The sequence below is a fragment of the Condylura cristata genome, unplaced genomic scaffold, assembly GCF_000260355.1.
Source record: "Condylura cristata isolate star-nosed mole 26May11 unplaced genomic scaffold, ConCri1.0 scaffold00006, whole genome shotgun sequence".
Classification (NCBI taxonomy): Eukaryota; Metazoa; Chordata; class Mammalia; order Eulipotyphla; family Talpidae; genus Condylura; species Condylura cristata.
Window position 1 is genome coordinate 64,812,180 of NW_004567107.1, and position 21,535 is coordinate 64,833,714.

Genomic DNA, 21,535 nt, shown 5'->3' on the forward strand with positions numbered 1-21,535 from the left:
GCAAGGTCTTTATAGAGGAAGAGTTACACTTCATAGGCCTATGATGAGGTTCTAGTGGTCTTGCACAGAAGACATTTTTGTTCTTGGCTCTATTATACATATCTCTTTTTGCATACACCATTCCAGTTCCATCTTGGGGATGGTTGATTTGATTTATCCTGTGGTTAGTAGCATCTTCTCTTGGTTCCTGTAAGCAAATATAGTAGGGGCATGTTTAATGGAGTAGTTAGGCCTACTCTTGCCTGGTGAGATTTCAGGGGGACATAATTCAACCTATCACAATGTTATCTTTTATATAATTTTAATATGTTCTTTTAATTGTGATAACATTAGGATTTTCCCAGCGGATCTCACCATTGCAGGTTACCTACAACCAAATCAATCACCCACAGTCTACCACCATAGTCCTCTGTACTTCCTTCCCTCATGTTTCCAGTTCCTCCCCCAATAATGTTATTTGGTTAATTAAAGCAAAATGAAAGTATTGTAAGAGTCGATAATAAATATTTATTCAGCTGTATTAATTTGCGCTGCTACAACAAAATGCCATAGACTGGGTGACATAAACAGTGGACATGTTTCAAAATTCTGGAGACGGTAGTTCCAAGATAGAGGTTCCATTATGGTTGAATTCTTGGTGACGTTTCTGTTCTTGAATTGCAGATGACTGCCATTTCTCTGTATCCTCACACAGAAGAGAGGAGGGTTAATGTGGGAGGGGAAGGAGAGCATGCCTGCTAGCTTTCAGTATTCTTATGTCACTAATTCTATCATGAGGACCCCACCTTCATGATCACATCTAAACCTAACTATCCCAAAAGACACTTGAGGACAGAGAGAAGCCTTTTGTGTTATGTGTCACAGTGACTGACAGTAGGCATTTGCTAAATACTGAAGAAATAATATAGCATGTAAAAACATGTAAACATGTAACATGTAAAAATTAACTTGTGAAAACATTTGTGTATCAAAGACTACTAATGCTTAGTTGCTTTGTCTTGGCTCTAGAAACTAATGCTTAACTCTTTGTATACTTCACCTACATCTTTTTGATCCTCCATCGTTACCTTTATTACATTAACGCAAACCATTATCATCACTTGTCTGGACCACTAATAGCTTCCCAACTTACCTTCTTCCTTCCATTTGTGTTCCCCTGAGATTATTCTCTAAACAGCCAAATACACAACTTGCTTCTCCTTTAGTTTGGAGTCGGAATACCATTGGGATGTCTAGCCCACAATGGAGATGTAATTGTGTCCATGGGAAAGTTGTAGTCTCTAGACCCTCACTTAAGCACAAAGAGGGACTTTATTTCTACAATGACTTTTGATTTTCCTCATTCTCTTTTTAGCTTCCAAAATACCTGTTAAACTGTTATGACTGTTTTTGGGCCTGATGATCACCCTTGATTTGATCAAAAGGGTAGGGTGATGAGGTCATGTAAATATGGTATTGAATACATGTAGCTAAGCTACATGAGCTGCTTTTCTTAGCTCAGGACCAATAATCAGGTTTTTTTTTTTTTGAAGCAGGGCACCTCGAGCCTAATGAATTACTTTTACATATGTATGGATGAAGTGTTCTGGGCTACAATCTTTTGTCAGAAGAATGTAGATAGATGATGCTTTTCTGTAGAATAGTCTTGATTGATCCCTTCTTTTTTAAATTAATTTACCTGATAAGTAAGCTTTTTGGTTACAAATTCGGGTATGGATCTGAAGAAAATTTTCTTCTACGTCTGTATATAATACTACTTCAGTTCATTAAGGAGGGAGAAGAAAAGGCATTTGTTGCTAGCCAGTCTGCTGAATCAACTCCTATGGCCATTTAGTTGACAGCTACCACAGTACATCTTTAGGCCAAATATTTGAAAAATATAAAAGTATAATGTAACAAAATATACAAATTAATAGTTATAACTACATATATTAAAAATATGTACTATGGGCCCTCCCTGGTGGCACAGCAGGTTAAAGCACTGCACTAAGAAGCTTAAGCCACTTCCGCATGAGTTCGATCCCCACCTGCCCCCACCTGCCCCTGAGGTGACCGCATGGCGCGGCAGACCTCTCCTGACCCGCCCGCTGCTCCCCTCAGCAGTGTACTTCGTCGATCTGCCTGTTCTGCTCCCCGCTCTGTCTCTGGTGAATTCTCTCACCCTCTGCATCTCTGGCCTGTACCCCAGTTCTGTATGAATAAATAAAAAAATCTTTAAAAAAAAATTAAAAAAAAAATGTACTATGTCAGATTGAAAACAACACAGTGGGATTATATGATTTCTGTTCTTTCAAATTATTTTAAATAGTAAGGAAATGGCAGTTACTATATTTAAGAAGTGTATTCTTTAATGCTAGATTCTGAAGCAGGAGGGCTGCAAACAAGGAAAGTATTGAAAGGTGTTAGAAATTGCTTTATTAGAGGACAGGGCAAGTTAATCAACCACTCCTTGTGTCTGAGGAAATAGGTTACTAAATACAGACAATGAAGGGGATTATTTCTTGTAATCTCAGAATGCCAGTTGCAGAATGGATTCTTCAGTAAGGTCAGAGCAGTTCAGAAGCTGAAGTTACAAGGTTTTTAAGGATCAGTCAGCATGTTCTGTCTTCTCGTTTTTCCTTTTTATTTGTAAGGAGCCCGAGACCAAATGTTTTGCTTGTGTGTTTTCCCTTTAGTCCTGACTGCAAGGTTTTCTTCTTGGCTGATGTTTGAAGGAATCCGTTCAGTTATTATTGTTTTTTCCTCTTCTTATAAAAATGGAGGTGTAATTGATAAACATACTAGTAATGACTCTTTTCTACACATTTTGCTTTTCTCCTGTTTTTACATAGAATAGTATGGAATTAGATGATAAAGAAAAATTGTGTGCTGTAACTAGAGCTCCTTCTAGTTTTGACTGTGAAATACTGTTGTACTTACAAATTAGTTTAATCAACAAATGTTATATTTGTCTAATTATTAATCTGTTTTTTTTTTAACAATCTGAAGAAATAAGTTCATAGTATAGAGCCATCTGTAAAGTCTTTATGGTGATGGAATAGTTTTATACCTTGATTGCAGTGATAGTTACATGGACCTACATCATAATAACATAGTGATAAATAGTGTAGAACTATACATGCACATTGTACCAGTGTCAGTTTTCTGGTTTTGATATTATAATTATGTTAGATTTAACCATTGGGAGTAACTGGATAAAAGACACATGGTTAGCTCTATTATTTTTGCAACTCTGTAAATCTGTAATTATTTCAAAGTAAAAAGTAAAAAAAACCTATAGATTTACATCATATTCAGTACTGAGACATTAACAATATTCTCTTAAAAATCAAAAACAAAAGCAACAAAATCAGAAACAATTCAAGGATACTAACTTCAGTAGTTTACTGGCAGTTCTAGCCTATACAGTAAAAACAGGAGAACAATGAAAAGATCTTAGGTTTGGAAAGGATGAAAAATATTTGAAATTTTAGAAGATGTGATTTTCTGCCAACAAAACTAGAGAGTCAAGGTATAAGGTAGAATTAAAACATAAATAGAATTTTTGGATATAAGATCATTTAAAAAAGTCAGTTACATTTCTTTGCAATAAAGATAAAAGTTGTAACAGCAAAAAAGAGTCCTATAGAGAAATATAATAAAATATGCATACAATAATTTTGTGGAAATTAAAAACCAAGACATTACAGTAAGATTAAATAAATGTAGTGATATGTTATTTTAAAAGGGGGCGGGCCCTCCCTGGTGGCATAGCGGGTTAAATCGCAGCACTGCAAGCATCTGCACCTACTTCAGTGCGAGTTCCATCCCCAGCACCCCGGGTGATCTACATGTTGCGGCAGACCTCTCCTGCCTCCCTCGCTGCTTCCTGCGGTATTGTAGTTCGTCAGTCTGCCTGTTCTGTTCCCCACTCTGCCTCTGGTGGATCCTCTCTCTGCCCCAGCTTCTCTGGCCTGTACCCCAGTTCTGTATGAAAAAATACATCTTTTTTTAAAAAAAAAGGTGTAGGGCGCCCGCCCTGGTAGTGCATTGGGTTAAAGCTCAGCACTATGAAGCTATCTCAGCCACTGCAGCATGAGTTCGTTCCCTGGCCAGGGAGGTGACCCACATAGCATAGCAGACCTCTTCCTGTCCCGCCCCCTGCTCCCTTCAGCAGTGTACTTCAGTACCTCTGCTTGTTCTACTCTCCACTCTGTCTCTGGCGAATCCTTTCCCTCGCACCTTTGGCCTGTACCCCAGTTCTGTATGCATAAATAAATAAATCTTAAAAAGAAAAGTGTAGGAAACCTAAGTGTTAGTGAAATATAAGGTTTCCTCATTTGGTTAATAGATGTTTCCTCATTTGATTAATAGATGTAAATGTAATTCTGATCAAATCTCAACACTAATTATTGGGAGCTTGCTAGTTTAATTCTATTACTTACAAAGGTTTGATTGTAAGATTTACATTCTGAAAACCTATTTATGTATTAGCCACATAAAAAAATTAAAGGGGAAAAATCTCAGTTTTTTCAAGATGCAGAAAAAGAGTAGTCAAGATTGATAAAGAACTTTGCCTCATCTGTTACAAGATTTTGAAAATTATGGTTATATATGGAGGCATTTTTTACACTTAGAAAGCACATTTATTATGATAAAGAAAAAAACTGGATGTAAAACTTAGTATTCTAAGGTTTAAAGTGATGTCAATTGAATTAGTCTTTTCTCTTTAGGTATTAATATCCAAATTCCACAACAAACTGGTAAAACTAGGCAACCAGAACCTCTAAGAATTTTAGTTTTCTTGAAAAAGCAACAGTGTAATTTGAATTTTCCTTTTAAGTGAATTACCATGGTGTAGACTTTTATTGAAATCTGATACTTGTAACATGTCATCAAAATACTATAATTTATCAAAAGAACAGTTAATTTAAAAATGGGAATGGCGGTCTCCCTGGTGGCGCAGAGGGATAAAGCATAACACTAAGAAGCTAAAGCCACTCTAGCATGAGTTTGATCCCTGTACTGGAGGTGATCCACATGGTGTGGTAGACCTCTCCTTACCGGCCTCAGCAGTGTACTGTGTCAGTCGGCCTGTTCTGCTCTTCACTCTGTCTCTGGTGAATCCTCTCATTGCCTCTGTGCCTCTGGCCTGTACCCCAGTTATGTATGCACAAATAAATCTTAAAAAAGAAAATAAGGGGGCCCTCCCTGGTGGCGCAGCGGGTTAAAGCAGAGCACTAAGAAGCTAAAGCCACTTCTGCATGAGTTCGATTCCTCCTGCCCCGGAGGAGATCCACATGGCGAGACAGACCTCTCCTGACCCGCCCGCTGCTCCCCTCAGCAGTGTACTTCGTCAATTTGCCTGTTCTGCTCCCCACTCTGTCTCTGGTGAATCCTCTCACCCTCCACATCTCTGGCCTGTACCCCAGTTCTATATGAATAAATAAATAAATCTTAAAAAAAAAATAAGGGAATGGAAATGAATGCTTTTTTACTTTAGTGTCTTTTTACATCAGCTCTTTTCTCCTATTCCTACTTTACACAGAAACTGGATAGACAAACACTTTATTTTTTTAAATTGTGACTGTTTTTCTTTATTTTTTTTTCCACTGATAATTTTTAAAAATTATAATAATAGTTTATTTTTACATCATTTTGTGTCTCTTCCATCTCAATTGTAATCCCCATGGACTTCCTATCACCAAGTCACCCATGTGCCATCACCATAATCCTGTGCACTCCTCTGCTCCCTATTTTTGATCCCATTCCCCACTCTACCCCCGTAAAAATGTCTCAGGTATATAGTTGTTCATTATCATTATTTTTTCCTCCCTGGTCCTTTATGCTCCTGCTATGAGTGAAACCATCCGGTATTTTTCTTTTTCTTTCTGGCTTATTTCACTAAGCATGTTCTTTTCCAGCTCCATCCATGTTGCTGCAAAAGGCATAAATTTATTGTTTTTGATTGCTATGTAATATTCCATTGTGTATATGTACCACATCTTTTTAATCCAGTTATCCACTTTTGGGTATTTGGGCTGTTTCCATGTCTTTCCAATTGTAAATAAAGCAGCAATAAGCATGGGAGTGTGGGGTATAGGTATCTTTTTGAATCAGTATTTTTATGTCTTTTGGGTAGATACCTAGGGGTGGGATTGCTGGGTCATATGGAAGCTCATTTTAAGCAGTTTGAAGAACCTTCAAACAGCTTTCCATAGTGGTTGTACTCATTTGCCTTCCCACCAGCAGTGCAGGAGAGTTCCTTTTTCTCTACATCGTTGTCAACATTTGTTGTTGCTAGTTGTCTGAAGATGTACCATTCTGACTGGGGTGAGGTGGTATCTCATTGTGGTTTTAATTTGCATCTCCCTTATTATGAGTGATGTTGAACATTTTTTCATATGCTTCTTGGCCATCTGCATTTCCTCTTTGGAGGTGTTTTTTTTTAGCTCTTCTGCCCATTTTTTGATGGGGTTGTTTATTTTTGTTGAGCTTCATCAGTTCTTTGTATATCTTTGTGATCAACCTTATTTATTTATTTATTTTTAAAGATTTATTTACTTGTGCATACAGAGCTGAGGTACAGGCCAGAGGTGCAGGGGCCGTGAGAAGATTCACCAGAAACAGAGTGGGGAGCAGAACAGGCAGATTGGTGAAGTACACTGCTGAGGGGAGCAGAGGGCGGGTCAGGAGAGGTCTGTCATGCCATGTGGATCACCTCCTGGGTGGGCAGGGTTCGAACTCATGCTGAAGTGGCGTTAGCTTCTTAGTGCTGTGCTTTAACCCACTGTACCACCAAGGAGGGCCATGATCAACCTTTTATTGCTTTGAGAAAATTTTTCCCAATCAGTGGGATGTCTGTTTTTTGTAATGTCGTTTTTGCTGTAGAGAAGCTCTTTAACTTGATGTAGTCCCATTTGTTTATCCTTTCCTTTGATATTGTTGTGTTGGGTGTTGTATCTTTAAAGATGTTACTGAGGTGTATGTCATGTATTGTCTCACCCAGCTTTGCTTCCAGGTGTTTTATGGTTTCTGTTCTTATGTCTAGGTCTTTAATTCACTTCGAGTCGATTTTCGTGTATGGTGAGAGGTAGTGATCTAGTTTCGATTTTTTGCATGTAGCTTCCCAGTTTTCCAACACCATTTGTTGAACAAACTTTCTTTGTTCTATTGTATCTTCTTTACTCCTTTGTCAAAGATTAGCTGCCCATAAGCCTGTGGGTTTACTTCTGGGTTTTCTGCTCACATCCACTGGTCTGTGTGTCTGTTCTTGTTCCAGTACCATGCAGTTTTGATTATTATGGCTTTGTAGTATAGCTTGAAGTTTGGGATTGTGATGCCTCTATTCTTTCTTTTTAGTCACGAGAGTTTTGGCTTTTCAGGGCCTTTTGTTGTTCCATATAAATCTCATCAATATTTGTTCTATTTCTTTGAATAATGTTTATAGAGATAGTGTTAAATCTGTATATCGCTTTTGGTAGGATGGCCTTTTTGATGATACAAAAACTTTATTTTTTAGGACAGATTCAATTTTTATTTCCTATCTGAAACTTTAAGGTTTAAAATAGTTAATTTTTTTTTGTCTGTAGGACTGTGTATGATGGAGTCAAACAGAATCTCCTGATTCCTAGTTATGTGCTTTTCTCAAGGGAATAATGATTTTCCAGGCTTAGTAGCTGCTATTTTTGCTCCACTGCTGCAGGATTAATCTAGCATTAAAAGAGCTATAATTGAAATGTTGGGAAATACTTAGATTTTAGGTACTTTGTCTTCATAATGATATTTAGAAAAACATTTTCTGTTTTCTGAAGGGCCTGTGTTTGCTACTTCTAGAGCTAGAGAAGATCCTGAATGATGATCAGTTGAATAGTGATCCATCCAATTTTAAAGAGATACTTGCTGAGCAAACACCATATAATCAGCCTATTTTAATAAAGCAAGTAAATCTAAAATAAATCAATAAACAGATTTTGCAGGTGTAAGACAAGAAGGGAATTAATAAAGCCACTTATTTGAGAAGAACAGCATTGATGTTTATTTACTTTTCACATAGAACTAGGCCAGAGGTCTGGGGCCAGGAGGATTCACCAGAGATGGAGTGGGGAGCAGAACAGGCAGATGTGCTGAGATTGGAGACATATGCTGTGTCCTGGCCAGAAATCCAAACTCAGGAAATATGTGTAGCACTTAGACTTAACACCTAGGCTAAGCATTTTTATTAGCAGATTATCTTCATCTGTATGCATTTCTCCTGACTATGCCCAGTGTTTTGTGGATGTATGTATAATTGTTTAGGATGCTATAAGCTGCAGTCATAAGACAGTGAACTTCATTGATAAATATATGTGTTCGGACTTCTCCAATCACCATTTCCTCTTTTTTCTTTCTTTCCCCTGGCGTCCCTATTCCTGAAACATAGCAATATGCAATTAGACCAGCTAATGACCCTAATGGCATCTTAAGTGTTCAAGTGAAAGGCAGAGCTGCCTGTTCCTTACTTAAATGAAAAGTTAGAAATGATTAAACTTAGTGAGGATGGCATGTCAAGAGCTGAGAGAAGCCCCCTCCCCCCCCAAAAAAACAACTAGACCTCTTTTGCCAGACAGTTGGCCAAGTTATGAATGCAAATGACAAGTTGCATTCAGAAGGAAATTAAAAGTGTCACTGTGGTGAATACACACATGCTTAGACTGAAACAAGTCTTATTTATTGCTACCATAGAGAAAGTGTTACTGGTCTGGATGGAGGACCAAGCTATCCACAGTATTCTGTTAAACTAAAACCTAAACCAGTGCAAGACTCTAATACTCTTCAATTTTCTGAAGGCTGAGAGAGGCAAGAAGTTGAAAAAGAAGGTTGAAGCTAGTAGAGGTTGATTCATGAGATTTCAGGAAAGATGCTAATGTAAAAGTGCAAGGTGAAGCAGTAAGTGCTGCTGTAGCTGTTCCAGCAAGTTATGTAGCAGCCCTAACCAAGATAGTAGAAGACAAATGGATGCACCGTATAGTATATATTCAGTGTAAACTGAAAATTTCAGCCTCATATTTCTGCAACATGTGCTTCCTCCTTTTTCCTCCGTTATTTCTCTCAGTCTTATGCTGCTTCTCCTCTCTGCTCAGCTCCACCCTCCCTTGGGTGGGGCCATGAACCTGGAACTGTTCGCTTTCCCTGGGGCCCACCCTGTTTCATAGCTACTACCAATGTAAGGATGTGAAGAAGTTCCGGCAACCCATAAAATTTCCTTATGCACTGCTGTACTTTTATGTTTTTTTTTCTTTTCTAGCATGCCATATAAATGGAATTGTACTACAGCATACAGTATTGTGTTTGGCTTCTTTTAGTGAGCAAAATTTGCTTCTCATTCATCTGTGTTGTTGAGTGTTATTAATTTTTCCTTTTTAATTGCTTGTTTGTGACCTTTGTATAGATAGGCCATACTTTGTTTATCCATTTCCCAGTTAATCAGGACATTTGGGCACTTTGTTGTTTTAGGCTATTAGGAAAAAGGTTGCTAAGAGCTTTCATGTCCAGGTATTTGTGTGGGCATAAGTGTTCTGTGGTTAAGTCTCTGGGGTAATTTCTTAGAAAGATAATTGCAGGATGTTTTGTGCCACTTTTAGTCTATCAAAACCAATGTTGTGGCTGGACGTTCCTTATACTAGGATTGCAATATTCCCTTCAAGAATAACCATAAAGAACTATTATTAAAAAAGGTGGGGAAGAGAGAGTGAGTTTGTGTTCATGAATGAATGCACCTGGGGATCCTGCTTTTATTGGGATGGAGAGTGGAGGTTTAGAAATTTTGAGCTCACTGTTGATGAATTTAAAACAAAGAGTGGAAACTGAAAGCATGGGAAGAGAAAGAAAGAAAAAGAAAAACCAAATAACCAGTTGTTTAAGTTCATGAAGAGCTGTAAAACAAAGGAGCCTCAGAGGGGAGGCAACCTGACTATGTAGTCACATGGCTGGCAGTGGTTTATTGGAGCAGGTTCTCTTTGAAGTAAATACCCAAGCATCAAAGCTTGACTCACACACTTGAACTACAAAAACAAAAGCCAACTGTCAAGGTTTACACTATACTGGAACATGATAAGTGTATGTTTAACTTTGTAAGAAACTGCTAAGCTATTTCCCCCGAGTGATTATACCATTTTGCATTCTTGCCAGGAAACAAAGTGAAAACATAATTGTTTGTATTTGTTTTCCTAGTTAACATCTTTTGAGAGGGAGTCATGTTAGTCTCAGCTTTTGGCCAGCCCAGGTTTTGGGTACTCTGGGATGGCATCTCTCTCTGGTCTTGGTCAGCTGTGGTAGGATGGTGGGGGTGGGGAAGTGGAGTACAAAATTATATGCTGAAAAGCAAAACACAGTGGATCTACAGCACTTCTACTACAGAATTCATCCAGGGATTCCTCTTACTGTTATAGGGTAACCCTGATATGAAATGGGTTGCCTGATTATGGGTCCTCAGCAGTGCATTTAAAGTAACTTACAGTAATACTCAACGGCAGACATACACAAAAAGGTTAGTAAAGGGTTTATTTATAAAAGAAGGGGAAATGAAAAAATGAATATTTCAGGGAGAAAAAGAGGGAGATAAATTGGTAAATTGTATCCTACCAGTTCCGCTGACCTGAAATCCAATGGAATGCTGAGAGCCAGCGAAAAGCCAAGAGGCAAGAAACGAAGAGCCGAGAGACCCAAAAGCCAACAGAGCAAGAGTGCCCCCAAGGCCCACATGTCTGGCTTTATACCAAACTTGGCTGCCTAATTCCACCCACAGGACCCAGCAATCCTTCCTTCGGTGATGTGGGATTTATAGTTCCCGGAGTCTTGATGGCTTTTGTCAGGAGTGGGCGTGGGGTCCCCAAAACCTGTGTGGAGTTTGTACAGAGTATCCTTTCCTCCTAATAATATGAGTAGAGTTGGTTCCATACATATGTCTAGTTGTTCCACATCCTTACTAACACTTGGTATTGCCAGCTTTTTAAATTTTAAATCATCTGGATCATTACCCTGGAGGTCCTCAGAGACAGGGGAGGTTCTCAGAGGTCCTAAGAGAAAGGGGAGGTTCCAGTTTTCTGGCCCTACCCAAGTGAGGGTAGAGCTGAACAGGTAGGAGATAGTTGAGAAGACTAGGAGAAAGAAAGCAGGCAGAAAAAGGAGACCCAGGTGTATAGGACTCTCTCATTCTGGTTTTAGTGAACACTCTGATGACTACAGTGTTGAGCATCTTTGCATGTGCTTATTTGCCATATGTATATCTTTTTTGATAAAGTTTTTACATCTTTTGTCCAGTTTTAAAATGTGGGTTCCATTTTCTTAGTAGAGTTTTCTTCTAATAATCTTTTTATCAGTCTTACTAGTTATGTTTTATAAGTATTTCCTCCCAGTCTGTGACATGTCTTTTTAAGTGTCTTTTCAGAAAACATTTTAAATTCTAAGTCAAATTTATCTACTTTTCCTTTTTTTTAAAAAATTAAACTCATACAAGGAGGCATTTATTTGAGATTTAACATAAAATCATACAAGTAAATTTTGTATAAACACAAGTTCACATCAAGTATAACACAACAAAGTAAAAATACAGAAAACCAATTGGTGGTGGTTGTAGTTAGTCACTGTTGTACTGTTTGCTAGAAAGTTTTTATTTTTATTTTACAAAATAATCATCTTACTCAACAGACGATCAATATTCAGTATTTTCCTGAAATTTGAGTTACTTCAGCAACTCCTGTTTTTCCCAGTGTTCTCCTTTAGTATGGCTGGTAACTGGTGAATACCAACTCCTCAAGATGCTTTGCTTAGCATAATACTAAGTACTTTATTGATCACTGCATTCTACATGTCCATATCCATAGGTCCCATCATAAAACTAAGTATAATTATTTCTGCCGAAGCAACAATAGTTTAGACCACTTATAGTAGGCACTATTATAATTTTCATATCCTTGATCATAGTAGTTATTAAATCTTCGGTTCCATTTTGACCCTAGCCTTAGCCATGACCTCCTAGTACTACCTTGCCCACCACCTCTTCCTCTTTTTTGCTGTTGCTATCCATATGCCTCTTTGGGCTGTGAAACTTTGATCTTATACTCATCAGAATGAGTTTATATATGCTTGTTAATGTTTTTTTAGTTGGCTCTTTCTCTACGTATGTAATAAAGCACATATCTTCTTCTTTCATTTGTCTTTGCTTTTATGGGAAATTCACTATTTTCTGTTACTCCAAAGACAGCAAAATATTCTTTAATTTGTTTTACAGAAGTATTGGGCTAAAATATACACAGAAATCATTTCGTTTTTTGTATCTTAAAACCTTATTAATACTTGATCTTGAAAGGTTCAAATCTATATCCTCTTGATCTTCTAGTGACTGGATTTGCTTTAATTGTAGTCTATAAATCAAGAATATCCAGTCAGATCTTGCTTGCTTATCCCTATTCAGTCCCTCAATAGACATTTTACTGTCATCTTGTTGATTCTTTCTTGCATTGGTCCTGGATCACTCTGTGAATTCCTCTATGTTCTACTTGTTCACATCCTTCATGGTGGCAGAATTATGGAAGGAGGGGAATGGTGCTGGTGCAAATTCTAAGTCATGGCAACAGCAATAGTGTCAGAGCAATGTATGGGGCTCGATTTAAACCAGCAATGAAAGAGTCATTTTTTATTTTGAATATCAGTTTTTGTATCCAGCTTAACCTAAGTTCACTAAGATTTTTCTCTTTTTTCTTCTAGATGTTATACAGTTTAGCTCTTATTTTTAGTTTGACAACATTTTTTTTAAAGAGATTTATTTATGCATACAAAAGCTAGAGTGTAGGCCAGAAGTGTAGGGGGTGAGTGGATTCACCAGAGGCAGATTTGTGAGCAGAACAGGCAGATCAACTGAAACATGCTGCAGAGAGGAGTAGCAGGTGAGACAGGATAAGGTCTGCTGCACCATGCAGATTAGCTCCCTGGCCGGAGATCAAACTGGTGCTGCAGTGGCTGCAGATAGCTTCATAGAGCTGTGATTTAACCCTTTGCACCACCAGGAGGGCACCTTATAACATTTTTTGCTTGCATACAGTATATTACTATAGTTATATAACTGTATACTTTATATATCTATATTTATCTTTGTCCCATTGATTTATGTCTGTTTTTATATCTATGCCACTACTGCACTGTCTTAACTACTGAGGTTGTGTGGTAATCCTTGAAATAAATGAGAAATAATTGGGAAGTCATTGACTTGAGCTTACAAAGGGCAGTTCAGTGGGAGATAAATTCAATAAAGAGAAATATATTTTAGTACTAAGTGCTATCTGTAATGTAGAGAGCCTTGTGAAAGGTACTTAATAATCTGTCTCTTGGAAGTACTAAACAGTGTTTGGATGTCAGCTAAACTACAGCTTTCAGCTATAATGCAGGACAAGAAGCAAGGCAGATCTGTAACTTCAAGTATCCTTCTTAGGGATTTCCGTGACACTTAGCTCCCCCCCCCCCCCATGACACTTAGCCCTCTCCTTTAGTGTTTTCTGGAGTTTTGCAGTTTTTCTGATTCTGTCTTTCACCTTTCCTAGGAGCTGACATGCTACAGTTCCAGTGTGGGTTTCTGTCTGGTACATTCTGCCCTAATGTTTTGGAATAGAATTCTATGTGAACGTTTGAATAGGAACGTCTCGTTTTTACATGTTTAATCAAATTTTATTGGTACAAATAAAAAATCAAACCACTTTAAGGAGCTAGAAATTTTTTTCCATAGAGAATTTAGAATCGTTGCCTAAGATAATGTCTTCCATTTCCAACTTACAATATAAGTGATATTTTTTTAAACAGGAACTCCTCTTAATATGTGTTTATTCCCAAAGAAAAAGTTACTTCTCATCTTATTTTCTAGGTTTGGCCTGTAATCCTCTCCTTTTGTCGTAAAAGGAATGGGGTGTCTATGATGGGTTTTAAATAATGGAAATATATATGGCCAGGGAGCTGACTCACTTAGTGCAGGGGACCTTTCCTGTCTCTCCTCTGCTCTTAGCAAGTGTGTTTCAGCCAGTCCACCTGTTCTGCTCCCCACTCTTTCTCTGGTGGTTCCTCTCACACTCTATACCTCTGGCTCATACCCCAGTTTTTGTATGCATAACTAAATAAATCTTAAAAAAAAAAAAGTCCTACGTCTTACCTTGGCATATAGCATGTCCTCAGGAAATGTTGGTTAAATAAATTTGCAAAAATTCTTCATGGCATATTTTTTTTTTCTCTTACAGTTAAAAGAGCCAAATTCCAGGGTTCACCAGGTAAGGTTAGCCATTACTTTTTAATATTCTTTATCTCCCATACATGCTATGATTTGAAAGCAGTCTTTAAAACATTATTAATTTCACTTAATTCATTGATTAAATTCACTGAATTTATTAAATTATTTAAAAAAGTAATATGAGGAGATGTTAGTTTATTATTAAAAAAAGTCATATGAAGAGATGTTGAGGAGGGTACAAAGTTTTAGTTATAAAAAATAGTGATTTCTGGAGATTTAATGCACAAGAATGTATTTATACTTCTCAAATACTATATGCTTGAAATTTGCTAAGAATAGGTTTTAAGTGTTCTCAACAAACACTCATTCCTTCTCTCCTACCACCCCAGAAAATGATAACTATGTATTATCTTACTGAATATGTTAATTTTTTGATTATGGTGATATTTTTTAATCTATACTATACCTTAAATAAATACAGATTTTAATTGTCCATTATACTTTTTAGTAAGCTGGGGAAAAAAATTCTACTGCTGTAAAACATTAAAGAAATCTCTCACACCTTTTCTCTCTTCCTCTCCCTTTCTTCTACCTTCCCTCTCACATCTCTTTTTATCTAGTAAATAATTAGTCCCTTATCTCTTGACCAATTCAAGTTCAGGACTTAGGAGTAATTATTTAGAGTCTTGCATACATCTCAGTAACATCTATAAAGACACATCTCCCAATGCAAAGAAAGTCAAGTAAAAGATGAACAGCTGGGATTATATTACATTAAAAAGCTTCTGTACAGCAAAAGAGACATTAATCAAAACAAAGAGACACCCACTGAGTGGGAGAAAGTTTTTGCACACAATACAGCTGTTAAGGGACTGATCACAAAGATCTGCAAAGAGCTCACATAACTTATTAACAACAACAACAAAAGGTAAACAATCCAGTCAGAAAATGGGCAGAATAGCTAAAAGACATTTATCCAAAGAGGAAATGCAGATATATGAACAAGTATATGAAAAAATATTCAACACCCTTTATAGTCAGGTAAATGCAAATCAAAACCAAGGTGAGATACCACATTACACCAGTGAGAATGGCACATATTAAAAAAACTCATTTTTTTTTTTTAAATAACAAATGTTGGTGGGGATGTGGAGAAAAAGGAACTCCCTTTTACTACTGGTGGGAATAATGCAAATTGGTCTAACCACTACGGAAAGCTGTGTGGAGGTTCCTGAAACTCCTAAAAACAGAGCTACCATATGACCCAGCAATTCATAGGGACTTACCCAAAGGGCACAAAAATATTAATTCAAAATGATACCTGCACTCCTATGTTATTGCAGCACTATTCACGATAGGTAAGCTGTGGAAACAATCCAGATGCCCCAAAATAGATGACTGGGTCAAGAACATGTGATACAAATGCAAAATGGAATATTACTCAACAAACAGCTATTCACAGCAATATGGATGGAACTAGAAGGGATTATGCTCAGTGAAATAGGTCAGAAGGAAAAGAAATATACCAGATAGCATCACTTATAGGAAGAACATAGGGGGACCAAGTAAAGGACCAGGGAACAAATTATAATAAATAAACAAAATTTGCAGGCATCTATAAATTTGCTGGGGAGGAGGAAGAAGAAGGATCAAAATATGGGAGGGAAGAGCACACCAGACTATGGTGATGGTGCACGGATGAATTGGAGGGAATTATATGAGAGAGCTACATCTGAGAAAAGAAACCGTACATTGTACAAAAAGAATGATGTAAAATAAATATAAATTAAAAAAAACGGTAATCAGCAGCATAAACCAAAATAAAATAAAAAATAAAAAAACTGAATCTTGTGTGCAACAGAAACTCAAGTGTTTTTGAGCTTATTGCTTTTTCCACTGGTCTGGGTTAAGGGTTTCTTTCTGAGAACTTGCTCTGTTCACTGTTCCTTTCCCACTGGCTTTCTAGGTTATCTGTTCGGTACACAACCTATAATGACTGCTCCAGTGAAGTTTTGGCACCAACTACCAATTATCCATATTTGGGTTATCTGTACACAAATATAGGGAGAGGATCACGCTTGTCTCAGCTTTTAACCAGCCCATTTTTGGGTGCTATTGAGTGGCATCTACCTCTGGTCTTGGTCAACTTTGATTAGATATGGGAGTGGAGTTAAAAAAATCCTATGATTGGGCCCTCCCTGGTGGCGCAGCGGGTTAAAGCACAGCACTGAGAAGCTAAAGCCACTTCCGCATGAGTTCGATTCCCGCCTGCCCCGGAGGTGACCACATGGCGAGGCAGACCTCTCCTGACCCGCCCGCTGCTCCCCTCAGCAGTGTACTTCGTTGATCTGCCTGTTCTGCTCCCCGCTCTGTCTCTGGTGAAGTCTCTCACTGCCCCTGAGTCTCTGGCCTGTACCCCAGTTCTGTATGTACAAATAAATAAATCTTTAAAAAAAAAAAATCCTATGATGAAAAGCATAGTTCAGTGTGTCTACTGCACTGCTACTATTAGATGTAGGTGGGAATTTCTTATGCGGTGGACTTATATCCTTACATAATTTTAGTATAATTGTAGTAAACTTTCTTTGTTAATGAGTATAAAGTAATATCTTCTTTTTTTTTTAACAGTCCAAAAAGGCTTTTATTTTTTTATTTTTAAATTTTCACACTTAACTCTGCCACAAATCCATAGGGAATGGATTTTAGCATTCAGGCTCCTTTCCATTGGGGCTCACAAAGTGTGCTAATCAAGGAGGAGCAGACTGGCACTTCAGTTGAACCCAAGTGCCTTACTCTTTAGTGTTCTTTTTTTATCTGATCATATTCTTTCATATGTTCAGGAAGCTATCTCAGTTTTCACAATGTTCTCTTGGTAAGAATCTTGCTATTTTTGTTTAAAATAATGCCAACTGAATGTTAGTACACAGACTCCCAGTGTTGCCATGGTAATATTTGTGGGGCATTCCTTTTTGAACAGTGACCATCCTTTTATGTCTACGTCATCTTTCTTTTAGATTCACATATACATGTGGCCAAAGGAACAATTCCATGTTTTCTGATAGGCTAGAGAGCATATAGCAGATGCCTGTTTCCCTTTGTGTTGCCATTTAGGTGATTTCCTGGTAGATGGTGGCTCCTGAAATAATATACTCTTCAATAATATTTCAGAAGAAAGATTTGCTGACTTTTAGAAGTGCATAACAAGGCCAAGTTTATCACAGTTCTAACATTAGGTAGTAGACATTTAAAAAAAAATTTTTTTTTTTTATTCATACAGAGCTGGGGTACAGGCCAGAGATGCAGAGGGTGAGAGGATTCACCAGGGACAGAGCAGGGAGCAGAAGAGGCAGATCGACGAAGTACACTCCTGAGGGGAGCAGCGGGGGGGTCAGGAGAGGTCTGCCACGCCATGTGGTCACCTCCGGGGCTGGCGGGGATCGAACTCATGTGGAAGTGGCTTAAGCTTCTTAGTGCAGTGCTTTAACCCGCTGCACCACCAGGGAGGGCCAGGTAGTAGACATTTTAAACAATCTTTGTCAACTTGATGAGCTCAAAATGACGCTCTTTTTCCATTTTATAAAGTTATAATTAATTTCATACATAAAAAAGTGAACTCTCAATTGACTCTTGTGAAGGTAGTGGGGTGAATTTCAGTAGGTCATACTAATGACCTGTAAGTTTCAGGATACCTATCTTTGTTTAGTATTCAACTTATACTGTCAGGTTAAAGAATATCCTTTTTCCAGTTCTTTGATAATATATTTTTTTAAAGTTGTGTTATAGGCCAGTCTGAATAGATTGTTTGAAATCCACATTCTTTATGAGGATTTCTCAATTCTTGTCCCTGTCAACAGTAAGAGGAAATCCTTTTGTCTGCTATAATTCTTTATCACTTTCTCCCTTATTTCTTCCTGTGTTTTATTAAATTTATATATCTTTTCTATTAAAACTATTATTTTCTTATCTAAGCTATAGGTGGGCTATAAAATAAATTTAGTTGGTGGTTATTAACATTTTAATGTGGATAAATTAGAATAGGAAATATCAATGTATTACATCTGGTATCTCATGAAGCTTTTGTTTTAGTTTATATGTGTGGTAATGTATGATTAGTGAGTTAAATAAAAGGATAATAAACATGAAAAACACTGATTATGCTTTTAAAGATAGTAGTGTTTTATAATTTTTATAACTACTATGCTTAGAATTATTCTATACTGTACAATATGGTTCATTTTTTCTTCTATGTGTAATACTTTAATTTGGATATCACTTAATTACAAAGGCTGTATGATATTGGATAACAATCTTAATACTAATTGTATCTTCATTTCATATATTTTTTAAGATAAATTTAACACATATGTGACTCTGAAAGTGCAGAATGTAAAGAGCACAACTGTAGCAGTTCGTGGGGATCAACCTTCCTGGGAACAAGATTTTATGTTGTAAGTATTTTGCAGCAGTAGGCTTACAGTGTTTGATATTTTTGTAAGGGAATTCGCAAGTAGAACATATATATATATAAGCCTTATAAAACATGTTAAATATTTAAATTATATTTATGTTAACATATGTTAACATATATTACATATCTTTTTAAAAATTACAGAGTTGTAGGAACAAATGCGATTATGTGGCAGATGATGTACATCTATAGTTGTGTTCTCTTTTTGGATTTATAATTTTTTTTAAGTTTTATTTATGCATATAAGAACTGGGGTACAGGTCAGAGGTGTGAGGGCATGGTAAAGGGATTCACCTTAGGCAGAATAGAGAACAGAACACTCAAACTGACTGAAATATACAATGCTTCCATTGAGGGGAGCAATGGGCAAGATAGGAGTGGTCTGCTGTGCCATGTGGGTCACCTCCCTGGCCAGGTATTGAACTTGTGCCGCAGGGGCTGTGGATAGCTTCATAGTACTGTGCTTTAACCCTTTCCATCACCAGGAAGAGCCCTGTAATCTATTCTTAAGATTTATTATGAATGTGAGTAACTCCTAATTTTGTTGGTGAAAATACTAGTTACACACATATATCTAGTGGTCAGAATTAGTGTAGTACAAATACTTAGCATCATATTAAATACAATCTTTCTTTGATTCTTGCAAGACTTCTTTAAGGAATGTAGTTACGCATGTAAGAGACTATATGCTCATATATACCTATGTTGCCTGCTTTAGAGGATGAAGATTTCTGTGTTCAAAATTCTTTTTGCTTTAGCAAAACTCCTACATTTAGCTAATTAATAGATGTCTTGTTTTCCTCTAATTAATAAAAATGAGCAAATATTAATAGAATTTCTTACCTGCGACACACATTTTGTATATTGTCATTGTAAACTCTGACTTGTAAAGCTTGATATTCCTTTTTTTGAATAATGTAATAGTTTATTTTTACATCATTTTGTGCATTTATCCATCTCAGTTGTAATCCCTTTGGGCTTCCCATCACCAAATCACCCATGTGCCATCACCATGGTTCAGTGCATTTCCTTCCCCCCACTGTTTTTGATCCCATTCCCCACTCCACCCCCATAAAATGTCTCTGGTATATAGCTGTTCATTATTATTATTATCATTTTCTTGACTGGTCTGTTATATTCCAGCTATGAGTGAAACCATCCGGTATTTTTCCTTTCCTTCCTGGCTTATTTCACGGAGCATGATCTTTTCCAGCTCTATCCATGTTGCTACAAAAGGCATGTGTTTCTTTTTTTGGTTGCTGAGTAACCAAAAAAAAATAGAATATTGCTCAGCAATATTCTATTTACTGAGCAATATTCTATTACCACATTTTTTTTTAAAGATTTATTTATTTGTTCATACAGAACTGGGGCACAGGCCAGAGGCTCAGGGGTGGCGAGAGGCTTCACCAGAGACAGAGTGGGGAGCAGAACAGGCAGATCGACGAAGTACACTGCTGAGGGGAGCAGCGGGCGGGTCAGGAGAGGCCTGCCACGCCATGTGGTCACCTCCGGGGCAGGCGGGAATCGAACTCATGCGGAAGCGGCTTTAGATTCTCAGTGCTGTGCTTTAACCCGCTGCGCCACCAGGGAGGGCCGAATCATGAATCTTTTAAAGAAGACTTACCTTTTTAGAAAAGTTTCCTATATACAGTCCATAGGCATAAATTGGGAGGAGAGAGAGGGTGTTGTTATTAACAATAAAACATGTCAAATTGTTACATATGGGTAACATTTTTGTGAAACATTAGCTGATTGTGTCTCCAAAGGGGAGGGAACACACTAACAAAGGCATTTTTCTATGGATACCTTTATAAGTTTCTAATAGTCTAAAGAATGGCTGTAGAATTCTGGGATATTTTATTTTTCCTTTTCAGGATCCTGGTGAGAAAGTAGTAAAGATTTATCAAAATAAGGGAATTAGTTATTTATTCCTTGTTACTGATTTCCTTTAAAGTATTTTCTTCTTTCTTTTAGTGAGATTAGTCGACTGGACTTGGGTCTAAGTGTAGAGGTATGGAACAAAGGACTCATCTGGGACACCATGGTGGGGACCGTGTGGATTGCATTGAAGACTATTCGTCAGTCGGATGAGGTCAGTCAGTGCACTGCCCATTGGGAAGTGTGATTCTGTATCTTCTTCTCCCCATCCTGGTTCCATTTTAGCTGATATTTATCCGTGCATATCAGTTATATTTCCTTTCTTGTTAGAAGGTATCTAATCAGTCTTAGCCTCCTTCAGAGGTTCAGGGGTTTTTATTTAGGTGTTGTTTTCTCTTATCAGATAGTTAGTAACTTATGATTTGGGTGTGTGTGGAAGAGAAAGTGAGAAAGAGAGAGACTATGGATATGAATGAGAGTGAGAATGTTCTAGATAGATACCTAGATAGAGATCTAGGGTACTTAATGTTTGTACATTTTCCCTCTATGACACTATCCTGGGAGGAATCCTGTCAGGCTTCTTGGCCTCTTTTCTGTTTTGATTATTCTAGTCACCAATGCCCAGAGAATTGATTTCAGCCCGTTCTCATGTAATCCTAACAGGGTTTTAGGAATCACCAATCTTGATGATTGCTATTCATACATTTCTACATATTATTTTCAAAACTGAACTCCCACTCCGTTTTCCTGATTAGAGTGTAATTCAGATAACATTTTCCCATAGGTACTCATTTTGAACTGGGCAGAGCTATTCTATTCCTACTGGCTTTAACATTGGCTGTGACTTTTCTTTTTGGAGTAGGAATGGAGATGGTGTTCCTCTCTTCTCCAAATTTCTTTTAGTTTTGGTTAAGTCTCTATTGCAAATGGGCAGTTCACTTTAGTTTAATGTTAGT

At 37.4% G+C, this 21,535-nt stretch overlaps 1 protein-coding gene across 4 annotated transcripts in view; it reads left to right on the forward strand.

Annotated features, from left to right (window-relative positions):
- Positions 1 to 21,535, forward strand: part of UNC13B (unc-13 homolog B (C. elegans)) — a 191,253-nt gene that overhangs the window by 24,175 nt on the left and 145,543 nt on the right. For all 4 annotated transcript variants that reach the window (XM_004677763.2, XM_012721450.1, XM_012721451.1 and 1 more), the window contains exons 2-4: positions 14,241 to 14,270; positions 18,579 to 18,678; positions 20,676 to 20,793. In XM_004677763.2, the coding sequence (XP_004677820.1) occupies positions 14,241 to 14,270; positions 18,579 to 18,678; positions 20,676 to 20,793 (248 nt within the window). The remainder of the gene's footprint in view (positions 1 to 14,240; positions 14,271 to 18,578; positions 18,679 to 20,675; positions 20,794 to 21,535) is intronic.